The sequence below is a fragment of the Macadamia integrifolia genome, chromosome 9 (assembly GCF_013358625.1).
Source record: "Macadamia integrifolia cultivar HAES 741 chromosome 9, SCU_Mint_v3, whole genome shotgun sequence".
Lineage (NCBI taxonomy): Eukaryota > Viridiplantae > Streptophyta > Magnoliopsida > Proteales > Proteaceae > Macadamia > Macadamia integrifolia.
This window is the reverse complement of record NC_056565.1, coordinates 4,255,920-4,283,747: the sequence shown is the minus strand read 5'-3', so window position 1 is coordinate 4,283,747 and position 27,828 is coordinate 4,255,920. Positions and strand designations below refer to the sequence as shown.

General features: G+C 37.8%; 2 protein-coding genes across 8 annotated transcripts in view; both read left to right on the top strand.

Moving 5' to 3' along the window:
• The first annotated feature begins 1,019 nt into the window (after positions 1-1,019).
• LOC122087881 (intracellular protein transport protein USO1-like) lies at positions 1,020-4,265 on the top strand. Of its 5 annotated transcripts, none has more exons than XM_042657000.1 (5): positions 1,020-1,665; positions 1,775-2,080; positions 2,490-2,699; positions 3,252-3,464; positions 3,600-4,265. In XM_042657000.1, exons 1-5 carry the CDS (start codon positions 1,234-1,236, stop codon positions 4,032-4,034), a joined length of 1,596 nt encoding a protein of 531 aa, XP_042512934.1. In that variant the 5' UTR covers positions 1,020-1,233; the 3' UTR covers positions 4,035-4,265. The 5 variants fall into 5 exon arrangements, with proteins under 5 accessions (XP_042512934.1, XP_042512932.1, XP_042512936.1 ...); XM_042656998.1 differs by having other exon boundaries at positions 1,021-1,683; XM_042656999.1 differs by having other exon boundaries at positions 1,022-1,683; positions 3,255-3,464.
• Positions 4,266-5,322: 1,057 nt separating this feature from the next.
• LOC122089293 (protein SEMI-ROLLED LEAF 2-like) overlaps positions 5,323-27,828 on the top strand; it is a 27,776-nt gene continuing 5,270 nt past the window's right edge. Inside the window, exons 1-17 of one of the 3 annotated variants that reach the window (XM_042658895.1) lie at positions 5,323-5,677; positions 5,806-6,114; positions 7,853-7,927; positions 8,326-8,441; positions 11,365-11,479; positions 11,626-11,754; positions 13,518-13,565; positions 18,206-18,396; positions 18,492-18,688; positions 18,866-19,158; positions 19,372-19,521; positions 19,619-20,050; positions 20,160-20,309; positions 23,471-23,546; positions 26,204-26,331; positions 26,464-26,664; positions 26,769-26,912. In XM_042658895.1, the coding sequence (XP_042514829.1) occupies positions 5,980-6,114; positions 7,853-7,927; positions 8,326-8,441; positions 11,365-11,479; positions 11,626-11,754; positions 13,518-13,565; positions 18,206-18,396; positions 18,492-18,688; positions 18,866-19,158; positions 19,372-19,521; positions 19,619-20,050; positions 20,160-20,309; positions 23,471-23,546; positions 26,204-26,331; positions 26,464-26,664; positions 26,769-26,912 (2,580 nt within the window). In that variant the 5' untranslated portion in view covers positions 5,323-5,677; positions 5,806-5,979. The remainder of the gene's footprint in view (positions 5,678-5,805; positions 6,115-7,852; positions 7,928-8,325; positions 8,442-11,364; positions 11,480-11,625; positions 11,755-13,517; positions 13,566-18,205; positions 18,397-18,491; positions 18,689-18,865; positions 19,159-19,371; positions 19,522-19,618; positions 20,051-20,159; positions 20,310-23,470; positions 23,547-26,203; positions 26,332-26,463; positions 26,665-26,768; positions 26,913-27,828) is intronic. The other 2 variants (XM_042658897.1, XM_042658896.1) reach the window with 2 other exon arrangements.

Here is a 27,828-nt window from a genome sequence, read left to right as displayed (position 1 = left end):
ATAAGGAAAAGGTTCTCAGACCCAATTGTAGATAGTATACTAACACCTTTCTCTATCTCTCTCATCCTCACATGAAATGACTTCTCTACCCTTATATACAAAACCATTTCCGTGCTCATATCAAAGAACCCCTCGCTCTCTCTCTCTCTCTCTCTCTCTCTCTCTCAATAAATACTCACAAATGAAAATTTGAATAGAAGATTCTTCCATATTACTCAACTATTCAAAAGGATGGTCACATTCAATCAATCCCACAAATTATTTCTTTATAATTGATTGATTCTATTAGGTTTAGTCCTGTGAACATTCATGATTTTCATTTAATTTTCTTCTTATAATCACACATTAAGTGTAGAAACGCAACCCTAAAACGATGCAAAAGATAATGGAAAAACAAAACAAACAATGCACATGGATTTTACGAGATTCGGCAAGGTTGCCTACGTCCCCGGTGAGATGAGATCTTGCTTCACTATCAATGGAGAATAGGGTTACAACGCTCGTCCTCACACCTCTCAGTATTGCTTGTATTACAGAGAAAGAAACCCTCGCTATAAATATATAGCGAAAAAACCCTAATCCGAATTAAACTACAATTGCCACCCTAATCCGGATTAAACTACAATTGCCCTCAAATAAAAAATTCGAGCGGGGGGCTACGCCACCCTACACCCCCTGCTATGTAGGGGGGCCTCCTGCCTCCCTTGCAACCCCCACGGCCCGCTAACCGGCAAGCGAGATCGTCGTCTTGCCTATCTAGGTGCTGCACCAGTACTCCTTAGATTAAACTGTGATGAAATACAAGACATCATACATCAACATTAAGGACATAATCATCAATCAAGGAAGTAACTAGTAAGTGAAAAACTAACAAATTTTTATGGGTATTCTCGTCCTTGGAACACTAACAAGTACACCAGAACACCTATTTTATGGATTGGGAAAAAGTCATCTCGTATTTCCATAAAAGACAAGAGAAATAAATAAAACCCAAACCAGAAAGAGCCTTCATTTCAAGTTCTTTTTACCGAAAGCGAGAAAGAGGCTGAAGCACGCCTTACCCGCATTTGCCTTTATTCGTCTCCCAGTCCACTTCGCCTTCTCTCTCTCTCTCTCTCTCTCTCTAACAACTCCGGCACTTCACAATTCATACTGAAATCTCTGCTTTAAAACCCAAATAAAGCGCTTTATCTTTCCTGAAACAAGGCGATCAAGCAGAAGGAGAGAGAGAGAATGTCTTCAGCAAGGAGACCAAAATGGCATCCGCCGCCGCCTCCGAGCCCTAGAATCCTGCACTTACCCAGACGAACTCGCCGTAAAGCACCCAAACAGCTCGTTTCCGGCAAGCCAGTAGCAGTCAAGGAAACGGATCAATCTTGCCGTAACCATAGAGGAAAGCTAGAGACTTTGCTTGATCAAGAAAGATCTTTTTCTCGTACTGTTCCGATCGTTCTATTGAACACTGGGGAATGTGAGAGGAGAGAAAGGGTTGCGGACTTCGATAACGAGTGTGGAGAGAAAGGACGGGATTTTGAAGACTACAAGTGGCGGTTTCAAGCTGAGATTCTCAGAGCCGAGTGTCATTTCCTTAGGATGGAGAGGGAGATTGCTTTGAAGAAGTTGGAGAGGAATCGAGCTCAGATGGAGATGACTCTTAGTTCTGCAGTAGAAACACTGATTTCTGTTTGTTCTTTCCTGCTTTCTTTGCTTTAATTTGTTTTCCTGATCGTTTTTTATTTCAAATGTATAATGATCCTTTATTCTTGGCTTGCAGGGGAGGAGGAAGATCAGCGAAGGGAAGAACGTCGGCGTAGAGTTGGAGGAGGAGATCGAAGATCTAGAAGAGAAACTGGAACAGTTGAAGAAGAGCTCAGGAGTCAGGGATTTCGATGTTCGAAAGTGTAGTAATTTTGATAAGCAGGCGGTGGTTCTCCAAAAACGAATAGAGACGCTTGGAGGAATATCAGAGGAAGAACGCGTGGAGGAGATTCGAGAATTGGCCGAGGCAAGCTTGGAGATCAGTACAAACTGTAGATCCAATGATAGCTTCGTTTCCGATCGCAAAACTCGATTTACAGAGGTAAGGAAATATCAGTCTCTTCCTACTTCTGCTCTTCTCGTTTGAGCTTTTTAGCTTCTTCCTTCAAAAAATTTTCGTTCTCAGTTTGAGATTTTCTGTATGGTGTCTTTCGCTGACAAGTTCTTCTCTTTTCATTTTGAATCTTCACCTGTCTGAGCTTTGGATTGTTCAAGAATCTATCTACTATATTTTAAAATTAATTAATAATTTTAAACTTGGTTTACCGAAATTCAACTTGTTTATATTTGATAATCTAGTGTCTTAGTTTCTGATTCTGTTTTGAGATTTGTTCTTATTCGTTCTGTCTCAGATTCGATTTCCATTAATAATCAAACTTGAATTAAATTAACGAATTTAAAATTAAGGAAACGAAGCCACTGAGACTAGGAATAAAAATGTGTTTTTGCAGGTGGAGAATCTTCGAAGAAAAATGGAAGGGTTGTCGAAGGGGATGTTGGAGAGGATGGAGGAGGAGTACAGGTCCATCCTCTCTACTGCAACTACCTCTACTTCCAGTTCTGCTTCTACGTCCAGGCGAATCGAATTCCATGATTCCTTCTCTTCTTCATTTTCTTCTTCTTCTTCCACTTCTACTGTAATACGACAACAACCACTCCAGGCAAGTGAACTTTCCCCTTCCTCTCTTCCTCCCTTAAACCCCACTTTCTCCGCTAGACTCTGTCGTTTTTTCAAACTTCAAACACAAAAAACAAACGTTCAAAATTGATCGAATGCAACGAAGACACATGGCAGACATGCATACGGTACAGATTGAATTTGGGACCCACTGACTGTACTGTCTTTGCCAGGGGGTCTACCTCCGTTTCTGGAATGGTCCCACCTAAAGAAATGTCAGCAGTTAGTGATGGATAGCTTTTGTTGTGCCACGTTACATTGGCCCTACGGTACTGCTGTAAGCGAGATTCCTCAGTCCCAGACCAGCGTTATTCCCAATATAGCGATATCTCGGACTCATGTCACCTGGTATCAAGTAATTATAATTGCCCCTAGTGGGGAAGGTGGGTCCAAGTTGAGGGTGTCTTAGGAAGTCGATACTTTTAAGCTTTGTTTTTTGTCCTGGGCTGATTGGCTCAACTTGAACTTAGAGTCTTGGACTCTGGATGACCCACCATTACCGTTCCGGTTGGTAAAATTTGAAATTTGTGTGCAGCAGGGGACGAGGAACAGGGCCTGCTCGGGGCTTTGCAAGTCTATCATCCGTAACATAGTGGAGCAGGTGAGGGCAGAGTCGGAGCAGTGGTCCCAGATGCAAGAGATGTTGGGTCAGGTGAGAGAGGAAATGGAGGAGTTGCAGGCTTCCAAGGAATTCTGGGAAGATAGAGCCTTCCACTGCGAGGACCGCATCCGATCCCTCCATTCCACTGTAAGTCTCACTCTCTCTATGCTTGCGCAATGCAGCCCTACAGGGTTGGTGACTGATGAGTTAACTGGTGATGGGTATGAGTAACTTGGTTTGAAATTTTAACTGGTTTTCTTTTTTAATCGTTGCTATTATTAGGCGCATGAATGGAAGCAGAAAGCTTTGTCCACTGAGAACGTGGTAACAGAACTGCAGAAACAGATATCTGAGCTCCGTGTTGAGGTTGAGAGTTTGAGGACTGAACAAAAACACAAGGACCAGGCAAGAACAAGTGGCTTGCCACCACTACCTCGAGACTCACAGAAGGAGGAGAAGGAGAAGCGGGTTTTGATTTGTCGTCTGAAGGAGAATCACCACATAGGTAGCTGCAATGTAGGTAAGCAGAACGAAGGCTTAGACGATGGCAAGAGAAGAGCGCGCAGATGCAGCGGTGGGCTTGTCGCGGCAGCAGCGAAGCGTTCTCCTCTGCGGGATGTTGGGAATTCATCATCGCCATTGAATAAGCAAAGCAGTAGGGCAGTTTTCCCTTTGTACTTGCGTGAACCTTCTTCGCATTCCCAGGATAGCCCTTGAAGGTTGAAGGTCGAAACTTTGAAGGCGACTCAATGAAAGAGAGATGCTCCCTTATCATCTCTGTTTTCAACCCCAAAAAATTTCATGAAGAATCCGTCCACCGACCACACCAACATATAAGATCGTGTATATAAAGTTGTAACAGTGGCCTGGTGTCTGCCTGGTTTCATTCAATCAAAGTGGATCTCTTTGTAAACCGTCAGATCCGAATCCATCTATGTTTCTTTGACATCCTTGAGCCCAAAATGAGTGGTCGAGATTAATCAATCAAGTCCCATGTATATTTTAAGGGGAGGGTTCCCTGAAAGATAGGGTGGCCTTGCGTGCCAGTGCGGGCCCAATGGCAACGTGCCCATAAGCATCAATTGAGTGACATTTTGGGATTTTCATGAGGGGTAAGATGGGCATTTAGCTTACTTTGTATATGGGTGTTGGGTCATGCGGTCTTTCAAACTTCTTTTCCCCTTAAGTCCATGGTATGGGTCATGCGCCTCGTTCACATTTAAGGAAATTTTTCTTTTTATTTATGGAAAAAATTACCTTACCTTGTCTAGTGGACCTGAGCCCATAGAGACACATGAATACATGACTCAATCATTGTATTATCATGATTTTCTTTTATTATGATATAGTGATTGATTTATGCAATTACATGTCTATCTCCTTTCTCAAACTTTTTTTTTTTTTCGTGGCAACCAAATATTAGTGTAGTTGTTATAAATAATAGGTCCTCCATGCCCGTGGTAGGAATCTATTCTTACTCACCTACTATTATTTATCCTATGGATAATTGATGTGGTTATTCCAATAGTTGGATAGAAAGGTCATCATATTATCCATTTTTCTAATTTCAGAACCTCATCCAATCAAATGCTATCTGTTACCATACCATGCGTCCATACAACAGTTGTTGACATTGAAAATGTGTGTGGAAAAGCACGGCATGTTAGAACTGTCTTGGTTAAGCTATTTGAATACAACTTGACCTTGTGGATCTCCTCCTGGAAGTGAATAGTAGTTGAATACAACTTGATATTATCACCTGTCAGAAGATTTTCTAATTCTTCAGCTTCACTCCAAATTTCATTTACCTTCCATCTTTTCTCCTTGGCCTTCATCATCTCATGGAGAAAGGGGCGTTCAGCTTTTAAGTGATAGTAGGTGAGAACAGGTGTCTCTACCCCCCCACCTAAAGTGGGAACAGGTGTTGGCACCTTAGTTATATACAAATTTAGGATAGGATGAGGCTAATGTGTTGTTTAAAAACAATTAGTTGTGGATGCCCAAGTGCGCAACGGCTATAATCAAGCGGAATGTGGGATGGCACTTAGTTTCGTTGCATGCTAACACCCACAACTGTGTGCTAATGCCAGTCTCGCAATTTTGGCATTCGACATAAATTGCGATTCTAAACAACCTTTGCCAAATATAGTGTCAGATGAGTATATTATGTTAGGTCGAAAAATTCATGTTAGGCGGAGGTATAAAAATAGTCAGTAGAGGAAGAGAGAAAGTCTTTCTCCTCTTCGTTTCTCTTTCTTCATTTATAATTTCGCGGTGGTGATTGTCGGAGCTCCGGTGTTGTCCTGCATAGAACTTTGGGAATCCAGCCTCTGATCTGCCATTCACGGCGGTGATCCGAGGTAATTAAACTATCAACGTTTAATTTATTCAATTTGAAGTCCTAAATTTAACTAATTTCGATTCGCAATTTTAATAAAATTAATCCAATTTTTGACATTTTTTGTTTTGATCTCATAATACGTTGTAGGCTGGACCCGAAATCTGACAGACGCCGATAATTTTCTTCACGTTTGGCGACGACATTTGAATTGTTGTTGTTTTTATTTGATTTGAGGAAATGGGAGAGGATTGTCACTCGTGAAGTCCAGACTTTGAAGGAAATCACAAAGCTTTGTAAAATTTAGGATTCAGAGGTTTAAAGATGGGTGTTATGTCGAGGGAAGTTTTGCCAGTCTGTGGCAGTCTCTGTTTCTTCTGCCCGGGGATGCGTGCGAGGTCTAGGCAGCCTGTGAAGAGGTACAAGAAGCTAATTGCAGATATTTTTCCTCGTTCACAGGTTTGGCATTTGATTCTCTGTTAAATTTCCCTTCGCTCATTTCATCAGAAATAAAGATGATCGCAATGTCTTCGCAAACTTTATAACTCATATGATTGATTGTTTTTGACGTTCACATTGGTAGTTGAGATTTCAATGGTGTTATTTTGCCTTAGTACTTTCAAATTAATGTGTCTGAGAATCTCCCTCCGCCACCCCACCAAAAATAAAATCACTTTAATTTTGTCACAAAAACCCGTCATTCCTTCTTGACCTGCAATCCGTATTTGATCCTCTCTCTTTCTTTCTGAATCCTGAAGTATGTTCTCTAATGCTGCACTTTAATAGTGCATCTCACAGGGCTTTTGCGTGCTTATTAGAAGTTCAACTAAAGTTAGAAGTGATCGAGTTTTTGAGCCACTAGTCTTGAAGTCTTTAAAATACAGGTCAAAAGTTTTATTGAGTGCTGTGGCTTCTGTTAGTTGATCTCTGTCACTTTTTTCCCCTTCATTAATTCCTAATAACAATTGAAAGGTAGTGACTTTTTTCATGGATAAACAAATTTATGATAACTGTGAAAGAATATAAAAATCTAATCCTTTAACTTAGGTAACCCACAGTTATCTCACATACCCAAAACAAATAAAAATAGAATAATGGGAAATACTAGATTAAGGATAGCAATAATGAAATGAAGATTCCTCAAACTGGCTATAGGAATCACAATTTCTTGCTTTGCTAGTTCATTGGCCAAAAGGTAAAAATCAAATTGAGCATGGGGAATACCCACTATTTTTTTTTTTTTGTTGGGGGGAAGGGGTGGGGGGGGAATAAAATATTCATTTTCAAAACGGAAGGAGATACAAGGGGCCCTTAAGCGAGGAAGAAGATTAAACAAAACTGAACAACGACTCTAATAATGCTAAACCAAATCCTCAAGGAGTAGAGGAGGAGGGATGCAAAATGGCAGGAGGGAATCCCCAGGACACAACAATATGCATGTTACTTGGGGAATCAATACAATGAGAAGCTATTGAAGTTAACTTGCTTTTGATGTCGAAGGAGATGGTGTCCCAAATGTGTTAGAAGGATCTAGAACAAGGGGAATATTTCCTGAGATTACACTCCGTCCAATTTTGAATAATGGCAACACCAAAGGCAAGCTTGCCCACTACATCACAGATTGAATTACCGACAAAAGTCATATTCACCCATGTCCATTTCCTTTGAAATGGAAGGATCTTTTGGCCTCTTGGCCAACATTTTGTTAGGACACCTTTCCATATAGAGAGGAGGAAAGGGGGCGGCAGGTAAAAAAGAGATGGTCTGCATCTTCTTTAGCATTCCACCATAGGAAGTCAGAAGGGGAGATAGTGATCCAACGATGAATACAAAAAGATTATGTTGGGAGGCAGTTGGAGAGTGCCCGCCAAACCTTAAAACTATGATGAGGGGTATGTCTCTTAAACCAAACAACCTTGTGCCAAGGAGACCGGATGAAGTCCCAACCCTCTTTGGAGTTAAAGAGGCCCGAAGAAGTTGCTGTCCAAACCACATTGTCTACCCTACGGCTCTAGCACTAACAGAGTGGAAGAGAACACCGATAGGGTGCCAATTATTTTTTTGATAGTAGTTGTCAATTTGTAATATGTCGCAGTTTGTTTAAAACTACTGTTCTTTGTGTTTCACCAACGTGTTTTGCTGACTTAGCATCCTGCAATTATCTTATTACTAGTATTTGGCTCTCATATTTTGGCAGGACGAAGAACCAAATGATCGAAAGATTGGAAAACTGTGTGAATATGCTTCTAGAAATCCTATGCGTATCCCAAAGGTATCGTTACATTTTTTCCAGATGTAAATTGTGGAAGCTTTGATCAATATTACCGTTAAAGATGAAACCACGTCTATTCCTTATGTAAATTATGAGAGTCATTTTAATGTTGATCAATATTATTGTCATTTGCATATGCTTCTTGCCATGATAACTCTGCTTGGAATGTAAGTGTGGCTTGAATTCTAGCCTAGGTTAGTATTTTGTGTGTGGTTATGTTTGATATTGAGTTCATGTTTAACTATTTATTCTGAAAGAAAGCAAATGGTGATTTTTCTTGTCGTAAGAAAAATGATATGCATTTGTTTGTTTTTACAATATTCCAACTTATATGATCTCATGTTTTGTATTTTGTCTGATCTATTTTTGTTAATGGAAATGCTGTACCTGATTGGCAGATCACAATTTCTCTTGAGCAAAGGTGTTACAAAGAATTGCGAAATGAGCAGTTTCGACTTGCAAAAGTTGTCATGTCTATTTACAGGAAACTGCTAATTTCCTGTAAGGAGCAAATGTGAGTTCATTGTTCTTAAGGAATTCTTCATGGCTTCAATACTTGATCAACAGTTGTGAAACTTGGTAGTTAGACTGTTTAAGGAGGCATTCATATCACTGGATCTATTAGTTTATTTTGTGTCTATAGTTCAAATATAAGTTTGGGCAAACTTTTTATTAAATAAGCACTATCCTACTTTATTTTTGCAAGGAAGCTATTTTTCCACTTTTCATTGAGTTAGGTTGTTGTTATTTAGTCATTGAGCAGGATTCTTCTTTGCCATTCATAAAATTGAAAAATTTCAGTTAAACCTGCATACTCTGTGTCTGAAATGAATTCAATAAATACAATCTGATGTGTTTTGGGTTATATTTGATTTTGAGTTGATCTTTGGTATTTATTCAGCAATAAAGACACTTTAAGAATACTAAAATCAATTCAACTTGGCATTTCTCGACCTTCTTGGGTTTGGCCACAAGGATCCATATCTAATAGTTTAGGAGTTGAAATCTAAAGGTGGTAAGAGAACAAAGGGGGCAAGAGAGAAGATGCAAGAAGAAGTTGAAGAATAAGGAGAAGGGAAGTTGTGGTAGAATGTTGTGGGAGAGGGAGGTTCTTCATATTGTTTCACTTAACATAAGGAAAATTACATCCTTATCCTCCACGCTAATATATGATATCCAAGGGAGGTAAAAGATAAGAAAGTAAAAACACATTACTTAATAGACTAGTACAAAAAGTACACTTTTTACATGAAATTACATGACTCTAACAATCCCCCTCAAGCTGGAGAATAAATGTCATACATTCCCAGCTTGCATAGAAGAGTACTGAACTGATGACGAATTAGCCCTTTGGTGAAGATGCAAGCCAACTAATCACACGTCCTCACGAAAAGGGTCCGTATGTAGCTGAAGTCAATCTTCTCTTTGATGAAATGCCGGTCCACCTCACTATCCTTTGTCAAGACCATATTGCCTCGGATTGTGGGTTATACTTTAACATCATTGTTACCACAATAGAATTTCATAGGTGCCTTAGTATCAAACCCCAAATCTTGGAACAGTCTTCTCAACCATAGGAGTTCACATACTCTATAAGCAATAGCCCTAAATTTTGCCTCTGCACTTGATCGGGCCACAACAGACTATTTTTTGCTCCTCCATATAACCAATTTACCACCCACAAATGTATAATATCCTAATGCAGACCGTCTTTCAGAAAATAAACCAGCCCAATCAGCATCAGTGTAGCCTTCTATCCTCAAATGGTTGTGCTTGTCATACAATAGTCCTTTCTTTGGGATGAAATTCAAGTACTTGAGGATGTAATATACAATATCCAAGTGCCCACTCTTGGGAGCATGTATTAACTGACTTACAACCCCAACTGCATAGGTGATATTTGGGAAAATCAAAGAGAGGTAAACCAACTTCCCTACTAGCATCTGGTATTTCCTTGCATCAACAAGGTAAGGACCATAATCTTCTTCTAGCTTGTGATTATGCTTAATAAGAGAGTTTTATGATTTGCAACCTCACATCCCTATTTCTTTCAACAAGTCCAACACAAATGTCCTTTGACATATATTTATTCCCTTCTTAGACCTTGACACTTCAATCCCCAAGAAATACTTCAAGAGTCCCAGATTCTTAATCTCAAACTGTTAAGTAGCTCTTCAACCTAGCTACCTCAGCCTTGTCGTCTCCAGTCACCACAATGTCATCAACATAAACATTAAAAGCTATGATAATACCATTGCCTTGCCAGGTAAATAAGGTGTGGTTAGCTTGACTTTGGGAATACCCATTCTTTAGAATAGCTTGTATAAACCTCTCAAACTCAGCGTCCAGTGACTGTTTGGAACCGTATAGTGCCTTTTTTAGCAGACACTTTCCCTTCAGCTGAAGGGATCTTGAAGCCGGGTGGAGTTTGCATGTACACTTCTTTTTTTTAAGTCACCATGGAGAAAAAACATTCTTCACATCCAACTGATACAATGGCTAATCTCTAATAGCCACAAATGAAAAAAGAGCTCTTATTGAATTGTGTTTAGCCAAAGGAGCAGTGTCTCATGATAGTCAATCCCATACATCTGACTATGCCGATTGACCACCAACCTGGCTTTGTATCTCTCAACAACACCATCTGATCAATACTTGATTGTGTAGACCCATTTGCATCCAACTGGAACTCTCCCTTTGGGAAGATCAATCAATTTCCAAAATATAGTTCTTCTCAAGTGTCATTGTTTCCTCATACATGGCTTGCTTTCACTTTGGGTCAATCATGGCCTTAATGACCTTTTTTGCGGATGATAATAAAGGAAAAGGCTATAGTAAAAGCAACACATGTAGGAGAGAGAGCATCACAGGAAACATCTAAGTTATAGGATTAGTGCAAACCCTCATTCCCTTTCAAATAGCAATAAGAAATTCTAACTTAGGAGGAGGTGAATGAATATTACCTGAATGAAGAAGGTGGTTCTCAGAATGTGGATCCAAAGAGGACTCTTGACAGTTCTTTTTTTCCTATCTATTGAACACAAATAACTCCTTCTCATTACTGGAAATAGCACTTGAATGATCACTAATATCAACAACATCCACTTCTTTGTGTTACCCAATATCAATTATAAAAGGAAGAATAGGCAAGAGTGGAAATAAAGAGGTGACATCAGCAGCCTTTTCTGTCCTGCTATTGAGGAGATCAAACATCTTATGACAATGGTAAAAGGAGGACAGTTTGTGAGGAGGTCTTCTCATGTTTTCATCTATTATAAGGGCTGGCTCTAGAATCTTAGAAGTACAGTTGTGAACTTTTTTGTTTTAAATTATTAATATATTGTTGATTTACCAGAAATTTCTAATCTTGTTAATGCATGTACTTTTGTTTATCTTGTTTACATATCTGATTTATGACTAGTGACAACATATCACAGGCCGCTGTTTGCAAGTAGTTTACTAAGCATCATACAGACTCTGCTTGATCAAACAAGGCAGGATGAAATGCGCATTATAGGATGCCAAACTCTATATGACTTTGTAAATAATCAGGTGAATACTGTTGATTAGTTCTTTGTTGTTTCATTGTGCCACTTTTTAATCACAGGAAATTTTGCATTGAGTCTAACTTCTTGTCAAGCTTTCAAGTTTCTTCCTGCATGAGATTTAGAGTATTTCATTCTATTGAATTGTGACAGAAGAACGGTACTTACATGTTCAACTTAGAAGGCTTGATCCCCAAACTTTGTCAGCTAGCGGAAGAACAAGGGGAGGATGAGAGGGCACATCAGCTTCGTTCAGCAGGGCTTCAAGCCCTTTCTTCGATGGTATTCTATTACTTATTCCAACAAAGTCTTCTCTTTTCATGATACCTTACCCTTACCCTCAAAGGGGTTGGAGGGCGTCTTTACCCTTACTTTGTAGGGTCACATAAGGATTTTCCATTACCCTTGCCATGTAGAGCAAGGGTGAACAATTGCTTTACCCAGTGGGTAAATGGTGAGGCACGTAAAGCCTTCACAGTGCTCTTTAATCTCTTGGGTTAGGAATGTTGGGAGAATAGTCCCACATCTGTTACTTGTAAAGCTTTCTGTCGCCTCGTATGCATGCGAGTCCCTCCACCCAATATTTTGAGCTTTTGGGTTGGCTATTTACATGGTACCATAGCCATTGCTTTCATCACCATGTTAGATTCCATATCGAAAGACCAGTTTGTTAAGCAGGTATGACCGACCAGGTTTATGAACAGAATGGGGGATCCCACTCATAGTCTATGAGTCCCTCCATCCAACGGTTTAAGCTTTTGGGTTGGATATTTACATGGTAATAGAGCAGGTCCTGGTTCTGCCTCTGTCCTATTCGTGCATGTATATGCAGTTCTGTTCTGCCCACATGTGAGGGGGGAGTTGTTGGGATGATAGTCGCACATCACCTTCCATTGCCTCATATACCTTTGAGTCCCTCCCCGGCTCCATCCAGTGGTTCAAGCTTTTGGGTTGGATATCCACAAGGGATACATGCCTCAACATTGCTTTTTAATAATTTGAGTCAGGGATCTGGAATGGGCTGTGTGTGTGTGTCTACATGCCAGCCTTCTTGCATGTGTGTGTACAATTATCTAATTATCTGTATTAAAATGGCTAAATGGGGCAGTAAGACTCTCTTACCCTTAGTTTGAAATCCTTACCCTTACCATCCAAACTGGAGATTGGTGAGGTGGGTAAACGGGTAAATGGATACACATTGCCAGTGGCATGTCCATTTGTTTATTAGGGTTAACAATATTAAGCATGTTCATTATTTTAAACTTTTGGTATTTTTTTAACTTTGTAAATATATAACATTGGGAAAATAATTGCTACCTGGTCGCATGGCCCCTGCGCCGGACGGGGAAAAATGACGATCCTGCCCGTGAAATACAAAAAACCCACACTCTGTTGATGTGCCTGTACGCCCCCTCATTGCCCCTCCCACTCTGGTTCAGGGGCACCGCGGTCATGTAGCATTCTTCTTCCCATATAACATTTATCTTTTGTAATACAAGTATACAACAGGGCTAATTACTTGCACATTTACAGTTAGTTCAAACAACCATTGTTTAAATTGAAATGATAATCTTGTCTATTTTCATATATCATTTACATTTAATGATGCAAAGATATGGTTTTCTTACTCTTATGGGCATATTAAAGCGCCATCACTTGGTGCAATGATAAGAGCTTGGGCTGCCAGTGTGGAGACGCCAGTTCAAGTTTGAGGGTGGTCACTTGACAAAAGGTTCGAACTGATTCCGGTCCACCCTTCCCAGGAACCTGTGAAACCTGGACTTGCACCAGGTCATGGCCTTGATGGGGATTTTTGAATTTTCATACTTGCATTGGTCGCTGTTAAATTTTGAGGTTTTTAATGGTCAATTATGCTAAATATAGGCTGCACAAATGTCCTCTAATGAGCATCATCACAATGTACATGCTTATGCGGAGGTTTAACATTATGAAATTAGAATTTTCCTTATAGATGCTAATTCTCTACATTTTATCCCTTCCTCAATTATTTAAAATTGTTTATTTTATGCTTCCTTTGATGCCAGGTTTGGTTCATGGGTGAATACTCTCATATATCATCTGAATTTGATAAGGTAAGCTACCTCAGACTTTATTTATTTCATGTTGCTTCATTTGGTTGTAATTTTTTCTTTCTGTAGCTCATTCTATAATTCCCTTCTTTGGTTGCTTGTTTGTCTTTTTTTCAAACTCTTCACATATTTTATAGCAACTCGAGACTTTTATTTCTGATACTAATGTATAAGTGGAACTTATGAACTGATTTTTACTGAGAGTTTAATTGCAAAGGTAAACCTTATCAGTATCATGGTAATTTGTGTTCGAGATAAATCACATTGAAAAAGAATTCATGTTTTATTCAATTTGGTAATTTGAAAAGCAGTCAGAATTAGTCAAAAAAGGAAGACTGGCACAATGTCTGAATTAGATTACTTTGGGTAGTGATTGCCACTTAATAATTTGGCTAGTTACAGTATTTGAGATGTTATATTGTTAACATATTGGATATTAGTGTTTGTATGACAGCTTTCCACATTTTATATTATTTGTTTTTAGTGGAGGGAAACTTACTACAACAACTCATCCCTTATCCTGACTAATTGGGGTCGGCTACATGGATCCTTCCTCTCCATTCAGCTCTATTCGAGGTCGTACTTGATTCAATGTCTAAGCTATGCATGTCTTTCCTCACCACTTCTCCCATTGTCATTTTAGGTCTGCCCTTGACTTTATTAGCTGCTTCAATCTAAATGAAATCACTGGTCCATACTGGAGCATCTAAGGGCCTCTGTCGAACATGGCCATGCCACCTCAAACGACTTCCTCGTAGCTTATCATGTGTTGGAGCTACTCCCAAAGCTCTAATTTGATCATTCCTTATCCTTCTTAATTTTCCACACATTCATCTTAACATCCTCGTCTTAGCTACACTTAGTTTATCTGTATGATGCTTCTTAATTGCCTAACATTCACTATACTATAGCCGATCGTATGACTGTGATATAAAATTTTCTTTTAAGTTTTAAAGGAATAAATCCATCACACAACATTCTTGATGCACCTCTTAATTCTTTGTGATACACCATCCTTTATATCACCTTCTTTATTTATGTTTGAGCCTAGATACCTAAAATAATCACTTTGCAGAATCTCATCTCCCTATCATCAATATCCACTGCCTCATTATCTGTCCTAGTGTAACCCACCAAAGCAATATTATTAGAAAAAAAACATACACCAGGGAACCTGATCTTGAATGTCTATGGTTAATCATCTATGATAAGAACAAACAAAAAAGGCTTAAAGCTGATCCTTGATGTAACCCAATTGTAATTGGGAATTCACTACCTTGACACCCCACAATTCTTACACTAGCCACCACATCATTATACATTTCTTTAACTAGGTTCATATATTTATTTGAAAGACTTCTTTTCTCTAGTACTTGCCAGAGTAACTCCTGGACTTTGACATAAGTTTTTTCTAGGTCAAAAGACCATTTGGAGGTCTTTCTTGCAGTCTCTAAATCTTTCCATGAGCCTCCTAAGTAGGAAATAGCTTCTGCAGTGGATCATCCTAGCGTAAAACCAAATTGGTTCTCCGTAATAGTAGTTTCTTATCTTAGGCGAGTTTCAATAACTCTCTGCCATAATTCTTAGTATGAATCATTAGTTTTATGCCTCTATAAATATTGCAACTTTGAATATCACCTTTATTTTATAAATCATAAACACAAGGCTTATCCTTCATCCATATGACATTTCTCTTGTGTTCATAATCTTTAAGTAACTTGATTATCCAAGATAAATCCCAGATTCCTAAGCTCTTCCACACTTATATTGGGACCTCATGTGGACTTGGTGCCTTGCCTACTTTCATCCTTCTTAAAGCTTCTTTAATTTTGGCACCGTAATTTTTCTTATATATCTATGACGTGTGGTGTATCATTTGATCAACGTATTCCTTTAAAGCTTAAAGGAAAATTTTATTAGACAATTGTACGATCGGCTAAGATGTATGGGCAGATAGTTGGGCAGTTAAGAAGTGTCATATAGATAAACTAATTATTGCAGAGATGAAGATGTCGAGATGGATGGGTGGAAAAACTAGGAAGTATAAAGTAAAGAATGACCATATTAGAGCTAAGTTAGGAGTTGCCTTGATACATTATAAGCTCTAAGAAAGTCATTTAAGGTGGCATGGCCATGTTCAATAGAGGCCTTCGGATGCAATAGTATGGAGGATTGATTTGATTCAGATTGAAGGATCTAAAAGAGCTAGGGGTAGGCCTAAAGTGATCCTATGTGAAGTAGTGGGGAAATACTTCGGGATAGTTTCGGTCTTGTTTCAATTATAACCATGAATAGAGATGATTGGAGGGAAAGGATCCACGTAGCCGACCCCATCTATTTAGGATAAGGTTGATTTGTTGTTGTTGTTGGTGTTGTGCTCTTTTTTTTTTTTTAATTTTAATTTTTTATTTTTTATGTAGTTGACCCCATTTAGTTGGGATAAGGTCGATTTGTTGTTGTTATTGTATTTATGACATGTCGTGTCTTGGTGGTTAATGCAGCCTTCTGGGATACTATTACTCAAAATGTCTTCATTTAATATGTTGTAGAAATAATCTTTTCATCTCTCTTTAATGTCCTTATCCTTTAGTAGTACTTTACCATCTTCACTTTTAATACATCTAACATGGTCAAGATCTATACTCTTTCCCCAATTTTAGAAGCTCAAATTGTTATAAAGATATTCATATTTCTTCACCACCCATGGTTTTCTTGCTATCTTCTTAGCTTCATTTCTAGCAAATTTATACCTATTTAGATCCTCTACAATTCTACATCCTAGTCTTTTGCCATGTCTCAAGGCTAGCTTTTTTAGCCTTAATGGCTGTTTGAATCATATCATCCCACCACCAAGCATATTTGTCAAGGCATTGCCTACACCTTGGTGTCTGCGCTTTGGTCAACATCTATAAACCTCTTAATCAACTCATTTCTATCTTTTTTGTTGAATCTGTTAACTTCATCATAGATCTATTCTTATGTTCGTGACAACCACGACCCTTTGTTTCTTCACACCTAATGTTATGGCCATTTACAATATCTGTCTATCTGGCACATATCTTTAAGTTTTCTTACGGATTATTTGCAGCATCAAAAGGTTCCTTCCAAGATCTTTGATATTTATTTCTCAATCTTGGTCGCCTTGTTTTTGGACCCTCTCCACCACCTTGGGTTGCCTAGACACCTTGACAACTATGCCATCAAGTCTCCCTAGAGGAATGAAGTTTTCCTTTCAATTCACCTAGGACATCTTTGAAACCTTCTAACTACAAGAAGTCATCTCGTTCCACATCATATTAGTGTCTCCACTAAGTCCATATTCCTTCGTTTGCCTAATTTGTTAGTAAATTGATTTCAAGATGTCTCCTTTAAGCTGTACTACCTTACCCTAGGGAAAATAAACTTACCTTTCTTACGATTCGGTGTAATGAGACAGATATTTATGATCACTATCTTTGTTGTGTGATTAGGCTCTGCCTAACCTTCCTTACATAACAACCTATCCGATCTTTAAATTATAAAGCAATCTATTTGGCTATTATAATGTCCACTTTTGCAGGTAACTAAGTGTTCCTCTCTCTTTTCAAAGTGTGTGTTTACAATTGATAAATCATAAACCACAACAAGTTATAAAACTGAAATTCCCTCCTCATTCCTCTCTCCCAAAACATATCCTCCATGTACACCTTTGCAGCCTCTATGATCTCTCCCAACATGTCCATTCGGATAATCCCCTATAATAATCTTTTCTCCTTGACTAAAATCTTGCACTAATCCATCCATGTGTTCCCAAAATTGTAACTTACTATTTTCATCCAATCCTACTTTGGGGTGCATAAGCATTAAGTATATTAACTCCTCCTCCTCCAACATGAGCTTGACGGATATAATATTATCACCATGTCTTTTAACATCCATCACATTATTCTTTAAACCTTTATCCATTAATATGCCCATTCCACTTCTATTACTTTTTTCCACAATATACCAAAGTTTAAAGTCATCCAACTTCTTATCTTTTTTACCATTCCATCTAGTCTCTTGGATACAAGCTATGTTAATCCTTCTTATCCTCGTAACATCTATCACTATTTTCTTACTTGTTCAAGATGCTAATCTAATCTTATGCTTTTAGACTAGCCATTTTATTCATACTCGTCCATGGTGTGAAAACCCTTGCTTACTTGTCACCGCATCTGGGCGCTGAAACAGTGCTTCACTTACAGGGGATGCCCTAGCATAAGGTAAAAAATAATAGGTTCTATTTCTTCTTGATTGATTGGTTCATCTTTTCCTCCCTTCTAGTGTCCCCACCCACCCAAAAACAGAAAAAAAAATCTTTCTTTTTCGAATTTTGGTCTCAACTCTACTCTCCTCTGAATAGGATAGGATTGTAGATGAAAGAGGTTGGAGGGCAAGGATCCATGTAGGCGACTCCATTTAGTTGGGATAGGGCTGAGTTGTTGTATATATATATATATATATATGCACTTAGCACCCCCATCATATTTGTGGGAATTGATAATGATGATATAGCTCTGTAGCAATATCCTTCTTCGCTTTAAAAAAAAAAAAAAATTGTTCCTGTGAGGACCTTATGGTATTTTTAATTCTTGAACATATGCTATCCTTTATCTTGACAGGTTGTTTCAGTAGTCTTGGAAAATTATCGTGGTCCTAAGAAAAAGTTGGAGGATCTCAGTGAGAAGCAAGGGGCCCAAAATCATTGGGTGCAAGATGTGCTTAAGGTAGAGGGTCATGTCCATCCTCAGCCAGATGCCATGACTTCTTGGAGGAGGATTTTGAATGACAAAGGCGAAATAAATTTGAGCATGTACATATTCTTGACCAATGATTTTATGATTGAATTTGCATTTTCTCATGCTGCTAACTATGCATTGTCAAATTTCTTTTGTTAACTTTCATCAGGGAAGATGCCAAGAGCCCCCAGATTTGGTCCAGAGTTTGCCTCTACAACATGGCCAAGCTAGCTAAGGAAGCAACAACCATGCGGCGTGTTTTGGAATCCTTGTTTCGCTATTTTGATAATGGCAATCTTTGGTCTCCTGAAGATGGGCTTGCTCTTATTGTATTATCGGATATGCAGCAGTTAATAGAAAACTCTGGTATATAATTCTATTCTAATATTCCTTTTTCCCCTCTTCATTAACAATTTCTTGTGATTTAGTCGTGTCTTTCTCACAAGCGTTGCCTATCCGTCTTTATGTATTTATTTATTTTTTTGTGGTGGTCTCAATGCTAAGGCCCACTCTTCTTTGATTGTTTTTTTGCTTGACTTGCAGGCCAGAACACAATTTTAATGTTATCTATCTTGATAAAACACCTTGACCACAAGAGTGTCATTAAAGAAACAGACATGCAGCTAAATGTTGTAAAGGTTACTACCATCCTTGCTCAACACTCAACTGTTCACTCCTTTTTAGCAATAAGTGGTGCTGTTAGTGATCTCATAAGGCATTTGCGGAGAAGCATACATGGCTCACTTGATGATTCAAACCTGGGATCAGAAATTATTAATTGGAACAGAAATTTTCAAGCAGCAGTAGATGAGTGTCTTGTGCAAGTTACAAAAAAGGTAGTGATTAATTTTATGCACTATTTTAACCTTGCAAATAGTATTTTAGGCCTTTTAGAAGCTTAGGTATAAGTCAGAGCTTCTACTGCATGACTTATTTTATGTGTTTCCATTTCGAGTAATTTGATGGGGAAAAGCTAGAACTTATGCAGAAAAATTGCTACTCTAGATGAATTCATAATGATGCAAGATGGATCTGGCAATGGTAAACAGGTTGGAGATGCAGGCCCTGTTCTTGACATAATGGCTGTGATGTTGGAGAACATCTCAACAATTACTATTATTGCGAGAACTACAATTTCTGCCATTTATCGTACTGCCCAAGTGGTTTCATCTGTACCAAATTTATCATATCAAAACAAGGCAGGGAAAGTTTTCATTAATTCAGTTATTTATCCAATTCTCTTTATGTTCTTTGTGCTTTACTGCCAGCCTGGAATCTGAAATTTGTTTCAACCAGCAGGCGTTCCCGGAGGCATTATTTCATCAATTGCTCCGAACTATGGTCTATCCAGACCGAGATATACGGGTTGGAGCCCACCGCATCTTTTCTGTTGTTCTTGTCCCATCATCTGTTTGCCCTCGTCCTTGCTCAGCTTCTCCTGATATGTCTAAAAATATTGATTTCCAAAGGACACTCTCGAGAACTGTTTCTGTCTTTTCTTCTTCAGCTGCTCTTTTTGAGAAGCTGTGGAGGGAGAATAATTCCTTACGAGAAATTTCTGGTCCAGATGCTACAGACAAGGTTGTTGGTGAAGGGCAACACAAAATGAATAGTGATGTGATGCTGCACAGATTGAAGTCATCCTACAGTCGAGTTTATAGTATGAGAGGTTCCCCTGCATCTCTAACTACAGAGGAAGAAGCTATTAGCAATTCCAAGAAGGAACTGGTCTGTGGCTATGATCTCTCTTCTATTTCATTATTTTGTTTTCATTTAGAGTCCCTATTTTGATTCACCATCACCTGTCATAACCACCTTTATGTTCACTAAAACTCAGGACCCAATTTACCTTCGATTGAGCAGTCGCCAAATTACTCTTCTGCTTTCATCACTTTGGGCACAGTCAATTTCTCCTGAAAACACACCTGAGAACTATGAAGCAATTGCTCATACTTACAGTTTGGTGGTGTTGTTTTCTCTAGCAAAGGTAATGCTGGAGTTCTTGCTGGATTGCCATTCTTAAGAGTAAATTTTCATTTAATTTAGCCTTTTTATATGTCTCAGCCCTTTTACTTTATGGTTTCTTCCCAACAATGCACGTATTTAACTGTTTGGTGCATTCACTTCATTTTTTCTGCTCTCATATTGTTCATTTCCTATTAATTGGTCTGAATCCTGAATCAAATGAAACAATACATGCGGAAACTCAGGCACCGTTTGATAACGTTTCTGCTGTTTCTAGACAAGCAGAAACAGCTTTTCACGTTTTCAGAAAAAAAAAAAAAAGGATTTTTTGGTGTTTGATAAACCTGTTTCTCGAAATTTTTTTTGTGGACATAATGCCACTAAAAAACCCAATGATATCATCAGATGCCCAATAGGGAGAGAGGGTTCGGTTGCCTCTTTTTAGGCTTAAATAGTTGAGAGATTTATCGGGCACAACAATCTTTTTTTTTTTCTTTCAAATTCGTTTCTAGAAACGACAAAACAAGTCCGACTTGTTTCGTCATAGTCGTTTCTAGAATTGTAAATAGGCATAAATTTTGATTTATGTTTCTAGAAACGGGTGAAACGGAACAACTTTATCAAACGCTTTTTAGGCTGTTTCTCAGTTTCTGGGAACAAAAAAACTCAGAAACGGCATAAACGGAACGTTGTCAAACGGTGCCTCAGTAAATTGATAAATACACTAAACCAAAAACCAGATAATCGAGCAGGTTTGCAATCTAAGGAATGAAAGACAGATGATTCTGCTGGATCAGTATAGGCGGACCGGTTATATCATATATCATGCTGAATGATTTGATGCAGACTGATTGTATGATCCTGTCAAAGGATCAGTTGATATGTTATAGATCAAATCAGGATAATATGCGGCTGATGTGAACTTTTCAAATATGATATTTTATCTACTATTATTGCCACTCAATTTTTATTACTTCTATCCCCATTATACCAAAGGTCAGAAGTGAATGGTTATTAATATCACCTTAAAGGTCGCATGATGCCATTTCCAAGTTGTGATCATTTCCAGTTGTTTTTCTTGGTGGTATTATTTCTCATTAATTATGCTACCTTTCCACCCCAAAAGGATAGCCGTACCTCTCTAACAGCACTTTACTTTTTAAGTGAAATATGATGTGGCTAATTTTCAGACTCATCACTCTGAATTAAAGGTCATATCAATGACTTTCAATCTTCTGTTGATAATTTCTTTTCCTTTGTTTCAGAAGAAAATTTTGGATTTTTTTTATTCACTTCATTTTCTTACTTGGTGAGACTGTATTCAGTGTTGAGATTTATTAAAATTTTGAGGCCTAGTCACTTGGAGAGACATTTTCTTCAATTTATTGCCTCCTGAAGACCTTGTGTCCGGCACTCCTTTTCTTTTGACATTTTGTTATACATCTAGTTGATCTCCCTGTCGTTTTTCTTGGCCATCTTTTCTTCACTGTTGATAACTTCTATGAATATGGTGGCGAGCCAAATCCCATATATCAATGATGCCCAATTTAAATTTCCTGTGTGAGGACTATTGCTATTATTGAGCTGCCGATCTTTTCTAAGGTCTCAAAAGGTCCTAGTATTTTACTTTTTTCCTTTGGTTGAGAACCATAAATTTGTGAGTAATTTTGACAAACAAATAATCTTTCCCGTATTGGAATTAGTTTGAAATATTCGGGAAAATTCACTTTTTCTGGGGGTGGGTTCTAATAATTCAGAAACAAATAATTTGTACTGTAAAATCTGAATTCTCTATAAACTGAACGAAAAATAAAAACCGCAACTTTTAGCCCCAAGTTTTTTAAATGTAAATGTTTAATCCATTTTTTATTTATTTTTTCCTATAATGCTTTTTGGGGCTGAATTTTGAACCCCCCTGCCCCCCCCCCTTCAAATTAGAACCCGGATTTTTCAATTCAGACCTGTTCCATAATCCTTGTATACCATGGTTAGAATTGAAAATATTTATGATTCTGTGTAGCTAATCTGTAATTTGAACTCAAGGATTTGTGATGCTTTCGTAATTTTTCTATGAGAAGTGCATTTGCTTCTTTATGGGAAGTACACCTGTATTGAAAATTGGAAGCTATATTCCATAAACTCCGGTCAGGTTTTCAACTGGGAATCCATATATTGTTCCCCTATTATAAGGGACTGGAGGTGGTCTAGTTCTTTTAGAAGGTTGCATTCTATCTTTATCAAAGAAATCGATCGCATTTAAAATTAATCTTTAAGATAGGCTTGCCTATTGATGTTGTGGTGGCTATTTGATGGGCTGGGATAATCATGACATGTTGAGAAAATAGGCATACCCGGACCTGGTCCAGCCTAAAATTTTGGCTTGAAATGCATAGCTCAGATGACAGTGTGTTTTGGTCCGGCAGAGGATTCAATATATCTGAGTTAGAGAACTACTAAGACATGTTCCACATGGTTTATGAATTCTTTGTTGTATCGTTCCCAATTTAGAAACTCGGGATATGTGTATGGTTGAGTATAAATTTGAGTATGTACATATATAGATACAGTGTGTGGATGATGGATTTTTATGTAGAAAAAATACTTTCTTATAGATAAATATAAAAAAGAAATTTCAGTTGAGAAAATTAAATGACACTTATGCAATTTTATGGTTTCTTGTGTCTGAAAGTCAAATTAATGCCATCGACATCAATATGTACTGATTAAGTTACCCTTTCGTAGGTACATATATTATTTACATACTTCCATATGATATTCCAATAGTGGAGGTCAGAGAACCTAGGGTCCATAAGAGGTTGAAGAAGAAAAAGAAAAGAAGAGAAATAATGGGGTTTGGAGTACATGACTTGCCCCTCTCCCCACATTTTGTTCATTATGAATATTATATATGTTAATGTTAGTGTGTCCATTGGAATTACAAGATTGACTTGTACACTAAGGATTTTGATTGCCTGGGCCTCAGGGCACTTTTTTATCCTTTGGGTGGCTCTTGTATCCTTTGCTTATTTCTTTCTTTTCTATAATTATTGTTATTGGTGACCAAAATCAATTAATCTTATGTTTATTTGCTGGCTGAATTTCCCACCTGATATAGCAGTACAATTTGACATGCAACTATCCTTTTTGGCTTCCTTCTTGTTTATTGTTACTTATCTCTTGCAGAACTCCAGTCATGACGCTCTAATTCGAAGTTTCCAGCTTGCGTTTTCCTTAAGGAGCATTTCTCTTGGAGAAGGAGGTGAGCTCCTGAGGTTTCATATTTGCACAATTATCTTACTGCATTGTATGGACTGTTGTTAAATTATAAGGGGATTTTTTTTTTTTAATACATGTTATTCATTATAAGATAATATATGTAAGTTATTCATGGCGGGCTGTTCGGATAAGCTTGTCAGGAATACTCAAGTTTCTACCACATGGCACATTCGATGTTACCAAAATTTTGTGGACAAGTAAACCTCAAGGTCCCCAGCCCTTGGGTTGAATTTCAGCCCAAACAGAGTTTTCCAAGTGGCAGAATATAATATATTTCAGCAAGAATATAAACTAAGAAGAGAGAGAGAAAGAAGAAGGGGTTGCGCACAAAAGGCTAAGAGAGAAATAGTCAATTCCTCTCCCTATATTTCACTCACATTAGAAAACAATAAAAGTAAGATTACATAAGTGCCCTTCACTAACACCTTATATACATATGGATTATTTCACATTCTGTTTCCCACTCTACTCTTACAATATGTACTTTAACAAAATAAAGCTCTGAAAATGTGGGGACTGCAAGAGGATGCATGAGCACACATGGGTGGTTGAAAAATAAAAAGACGCATGCCAATACACGGGAGGATATTTGATTGAATTAAGTCTTGAAATTTGACATATGGCTAATCCTATTCTTGGATCCATTCAAAGGAGCCAGGATTATGCCTGAAAATAATTCTAGGAGAATTGGAGAGGAAATACATGCATAGATTAGGACCAAGGTTCAAAAACTCGTTTCATTTCGGTGTTGAAACCACAGAACTACTGAAATTTCTTCGGAACAGTGTAATTTTTTCCATTTTGCTTGGTCATTTTGGGGGCCTAATGGTTGAAATGAGCAAAAAGAAATGACCGAGATGACCAAAATTCTAGTAACAAATATGACATTTGAATAGAGCTGATTGGAGAAAAAGGATCCATGTAGCCAACCCCATTTAGTTGGGACAAGGCTGATTTGAGTTGAGTTGAGTTGCTAATAAAACTCTAGACCTATTTATCTAACGTTAGAATTGCCATTCATCCCATGATGTGGCTAAAATTGGTGGGCCACCTTAATAAGCTTATTCAGCCAGTGGACTAATGGAAAGAAGCTATTTATTTGCTTAGGAGACTAATAGAAAGATTTGGAGATTGTAAGAAGGATCTCCAAATGGTCTTTATTGACTTAAAAAAGCTCATGATAAAGTCTTTAGAAAGTTCATTTGGTAAGTATTAGGGAAAGTGTTTCAAGTAAATAAGTGGACATAACTAAAGATATATAAGAATTGTGGGGGGACAGGGTAGTGAATTCCCAATTACAATTGGAGTATATCAAGGATCATCTTTAAGCCCATATTAGTTTGTGCTAATCATAGAGGAGTTGGGTAGAGACATTCAAGATCAGATCCCTTGGTGTATGCAATTTGCTGATGATATTGTTTTGATGGATGAAACAAAAGCATGGATAAATGCGAAATTGGAATTATGGAGATCAACCTTAGAATTAAAAGGTTTCAAGATAAGTAGAACAAAAACGAAGTATATGGTATGTGTAAAAAACCAGGATCTGAAACCCGTATATGCAATTATGAGAGAGAGAGTGCTGAACACGTTAAGATTAGTCTGCCTATTGTGGACTGCCTATGATGTATTTATATTAGCAAATAAGAAGTAAACCTTGTACAAGACTGAGACCAAAAATAGACTTTAACGGGGAAACAAAATATGTCATAACAAGGAAATAAGACTAAAAACTACATTATGATTGATAGGGAAACTCTCCCTATCATGAGTAGTCTTTAGCAGTATGTGACTTTAATAAAAATTGTGCTAAAAAGGAAGTGGTGAAAATTGATGATACGGAATTACTGCAAAGTAATGATTTTAGGTACCTAGGTTCAATGTAAGTAAAGAAGAAGAAATAGAGAATGATTTTGCGCAAATAATTAAAATATGATGATAAAGCGGAGGGGGAGTGTCAGTAGTCTTGTGTGATCGACGTATTCCATTAAAAATCAAGGAAAATTTATGGGGCAGTTACATGACCAGAAATGATGTAGGGAGCTGAATGTTGGGAAGTGAAGAAACGATATATAAATAAACTTAGTGTAGCTAAGATGAGGATGTTGAAATGGATGATTGGTAAAAATAGAAAGGATAAAATAAGGAAAGAAAAAATTAGAGCTAATTTAGGAGTAGCTGCAATGCATATAAGCTGCGAGAAAGTCGTTTGAGGTGTCATGGGCATGTGCAGTGGAGGCCTTTGAAGGCTCCGTACAGAGGGGTGATTTGATTCAGATTGAAGGAACTAAAAGAGCCAGGGGGAGTTATAAAATGACTCTAGGAGTAGTAGTGATGGTTAGAAATTTGACTGGTAAGGGATAGATGTCCTAAAACGTCTTACATTCCCATATGATGATATGCTGACTATGGTAATTCAGGAAGCATTTGTGCCACTACCTATTCTAGAGCTAGAAAATGGTTTAAATTTTGTTGGTGGGTTCTTATGATGGTTGAAATGAATATGCTCATGTTAGTAAGGTAGGTCCAATAGTCCATTTTCTGATTTCACTAGAAAGCTGGGAGTGTTTGACAAAGCAATGGATGAATTTATTCCAGGATGCTGAAACAGGATTGTACCAACCTTCCCATTTTTTACAGGTCCACTACAGCCATCACGTCGCAGATCCCTTTTTACCTTGGCAACATCTATGATGATCTTTTCAGCAAATGCATACAATATCCCTCTGATTGTTCCTTCCGTTAAGGCATCCCTTACAGATAAAACGGTAGGTACTTCAGTGTTGGTGATATCTTCTTGCATTTGTTCACTTCTGTCACGTGACAATTTAACAACCCCAAAGTTTGATTTACTTAATTTCATTTATATTTATGTTTGTATAATCTGTTGCTTCTGTCAGGTTGATCCATTCCTAAATTTGGTTGAGGATTGGAAACTACAGGCTGTTAATACTGGGTCTGACCATCCATTCAAAGTTTATGGATCAAAAGATGATGATAATGCTGCCTTGAAGTCTCTTTTAGCAATAGAAATAACTGAGGACCAATCTAAAGAATCCTTGGCTACAATTATAGCAAAGAGTTTGGAACATTTGTCAGAGGCAATCCTCCTGAACTTTTAATCCTCTCGTAGAGTTTTAAGTGCAGCGGAAATAGTTAATAGTCCAATTGAATTATGATCTTGACTTGCGGCATCTTTATGCAGAACGAGTCATCAACTATAAGAGAGCAGTTGCTCAATGAATTTATTCCTGATGAAATGTGTCCATTGGGATCTCAGTTGTTCATGGACACAGCAGAGGAGGCCCCACCACCATTCACTTCAGAGGAGAGCAAATCACTTGATGAGGTAATCTGTCTTGCATAACTCCTCTACTAGCAGAAAACCTGTGCAATGCATGGGAAATTTAAGGATTTAATTTTTAAGTTAAACATGGAAAAGGAAAATTTTTAAAAAGTTGTGATTAAAAGAAAAATTACATTAATAGGCCCAACATAAAATTTTAAATAAAAACCAAATCATCTAAAAATGTGAAAGAAAGATATAATCAAATAATTAAAGAAGTAGGAGAGAAAGAGTGGGTGAGCTTGTGGACAATGGTTAAGTTTCACTATTGCAACATGCCAGTCACAGGTTCGAAACTTGGAAACAACCTCTCCTACGAAGCAGGGGGTAAGGCTGTTTACACTTTCCCCTCCCAGACCCTGTAATAGTGGGAGCTTTGTGTGCTAGGTTGCTCCTTTTTAAACAAGTGGGAGAGAGACAACCACACGAAACAAGAACAAAGGTGTCAAAACTGACATGAAAACCTAGAAAGTAATAAGTTATACAAAATGTTCAGCAAAAGTGACAATTGTTCCCTTAATGGAAAAAAAAAAAAAAAAAAAAAAAAAAAAAAAAAAAAAAAAAAAAAAACTGCGATCTAATAGAACAACCATAAATTGATCTAATAATTGTATATTCCTTAATTTTTTTATGGAAGAGCGGGGGAAAGAGGTCTTACCATGAGACCAAATCATACAACCTAAGATGAAGAGAGAGAAGGAAGTTCAGATATTTGTGAGATTGGAAAGTCTATGTGTGAGAGAGAAAGAGGAAAGGGAAGAGAAGTAGATTGCATGAATTATATAGTTTCTTAATAAAATAAGCTTCCTCAAAAAGTGGTTACCAAATGAAATGAGTTTCTTGATATGGACAGGTGGAACAGAGAAGGTTGCAAAATTTTAAGATTTTTTTTTTTTTTTTGGGGGGGGGGGGGGTGGGG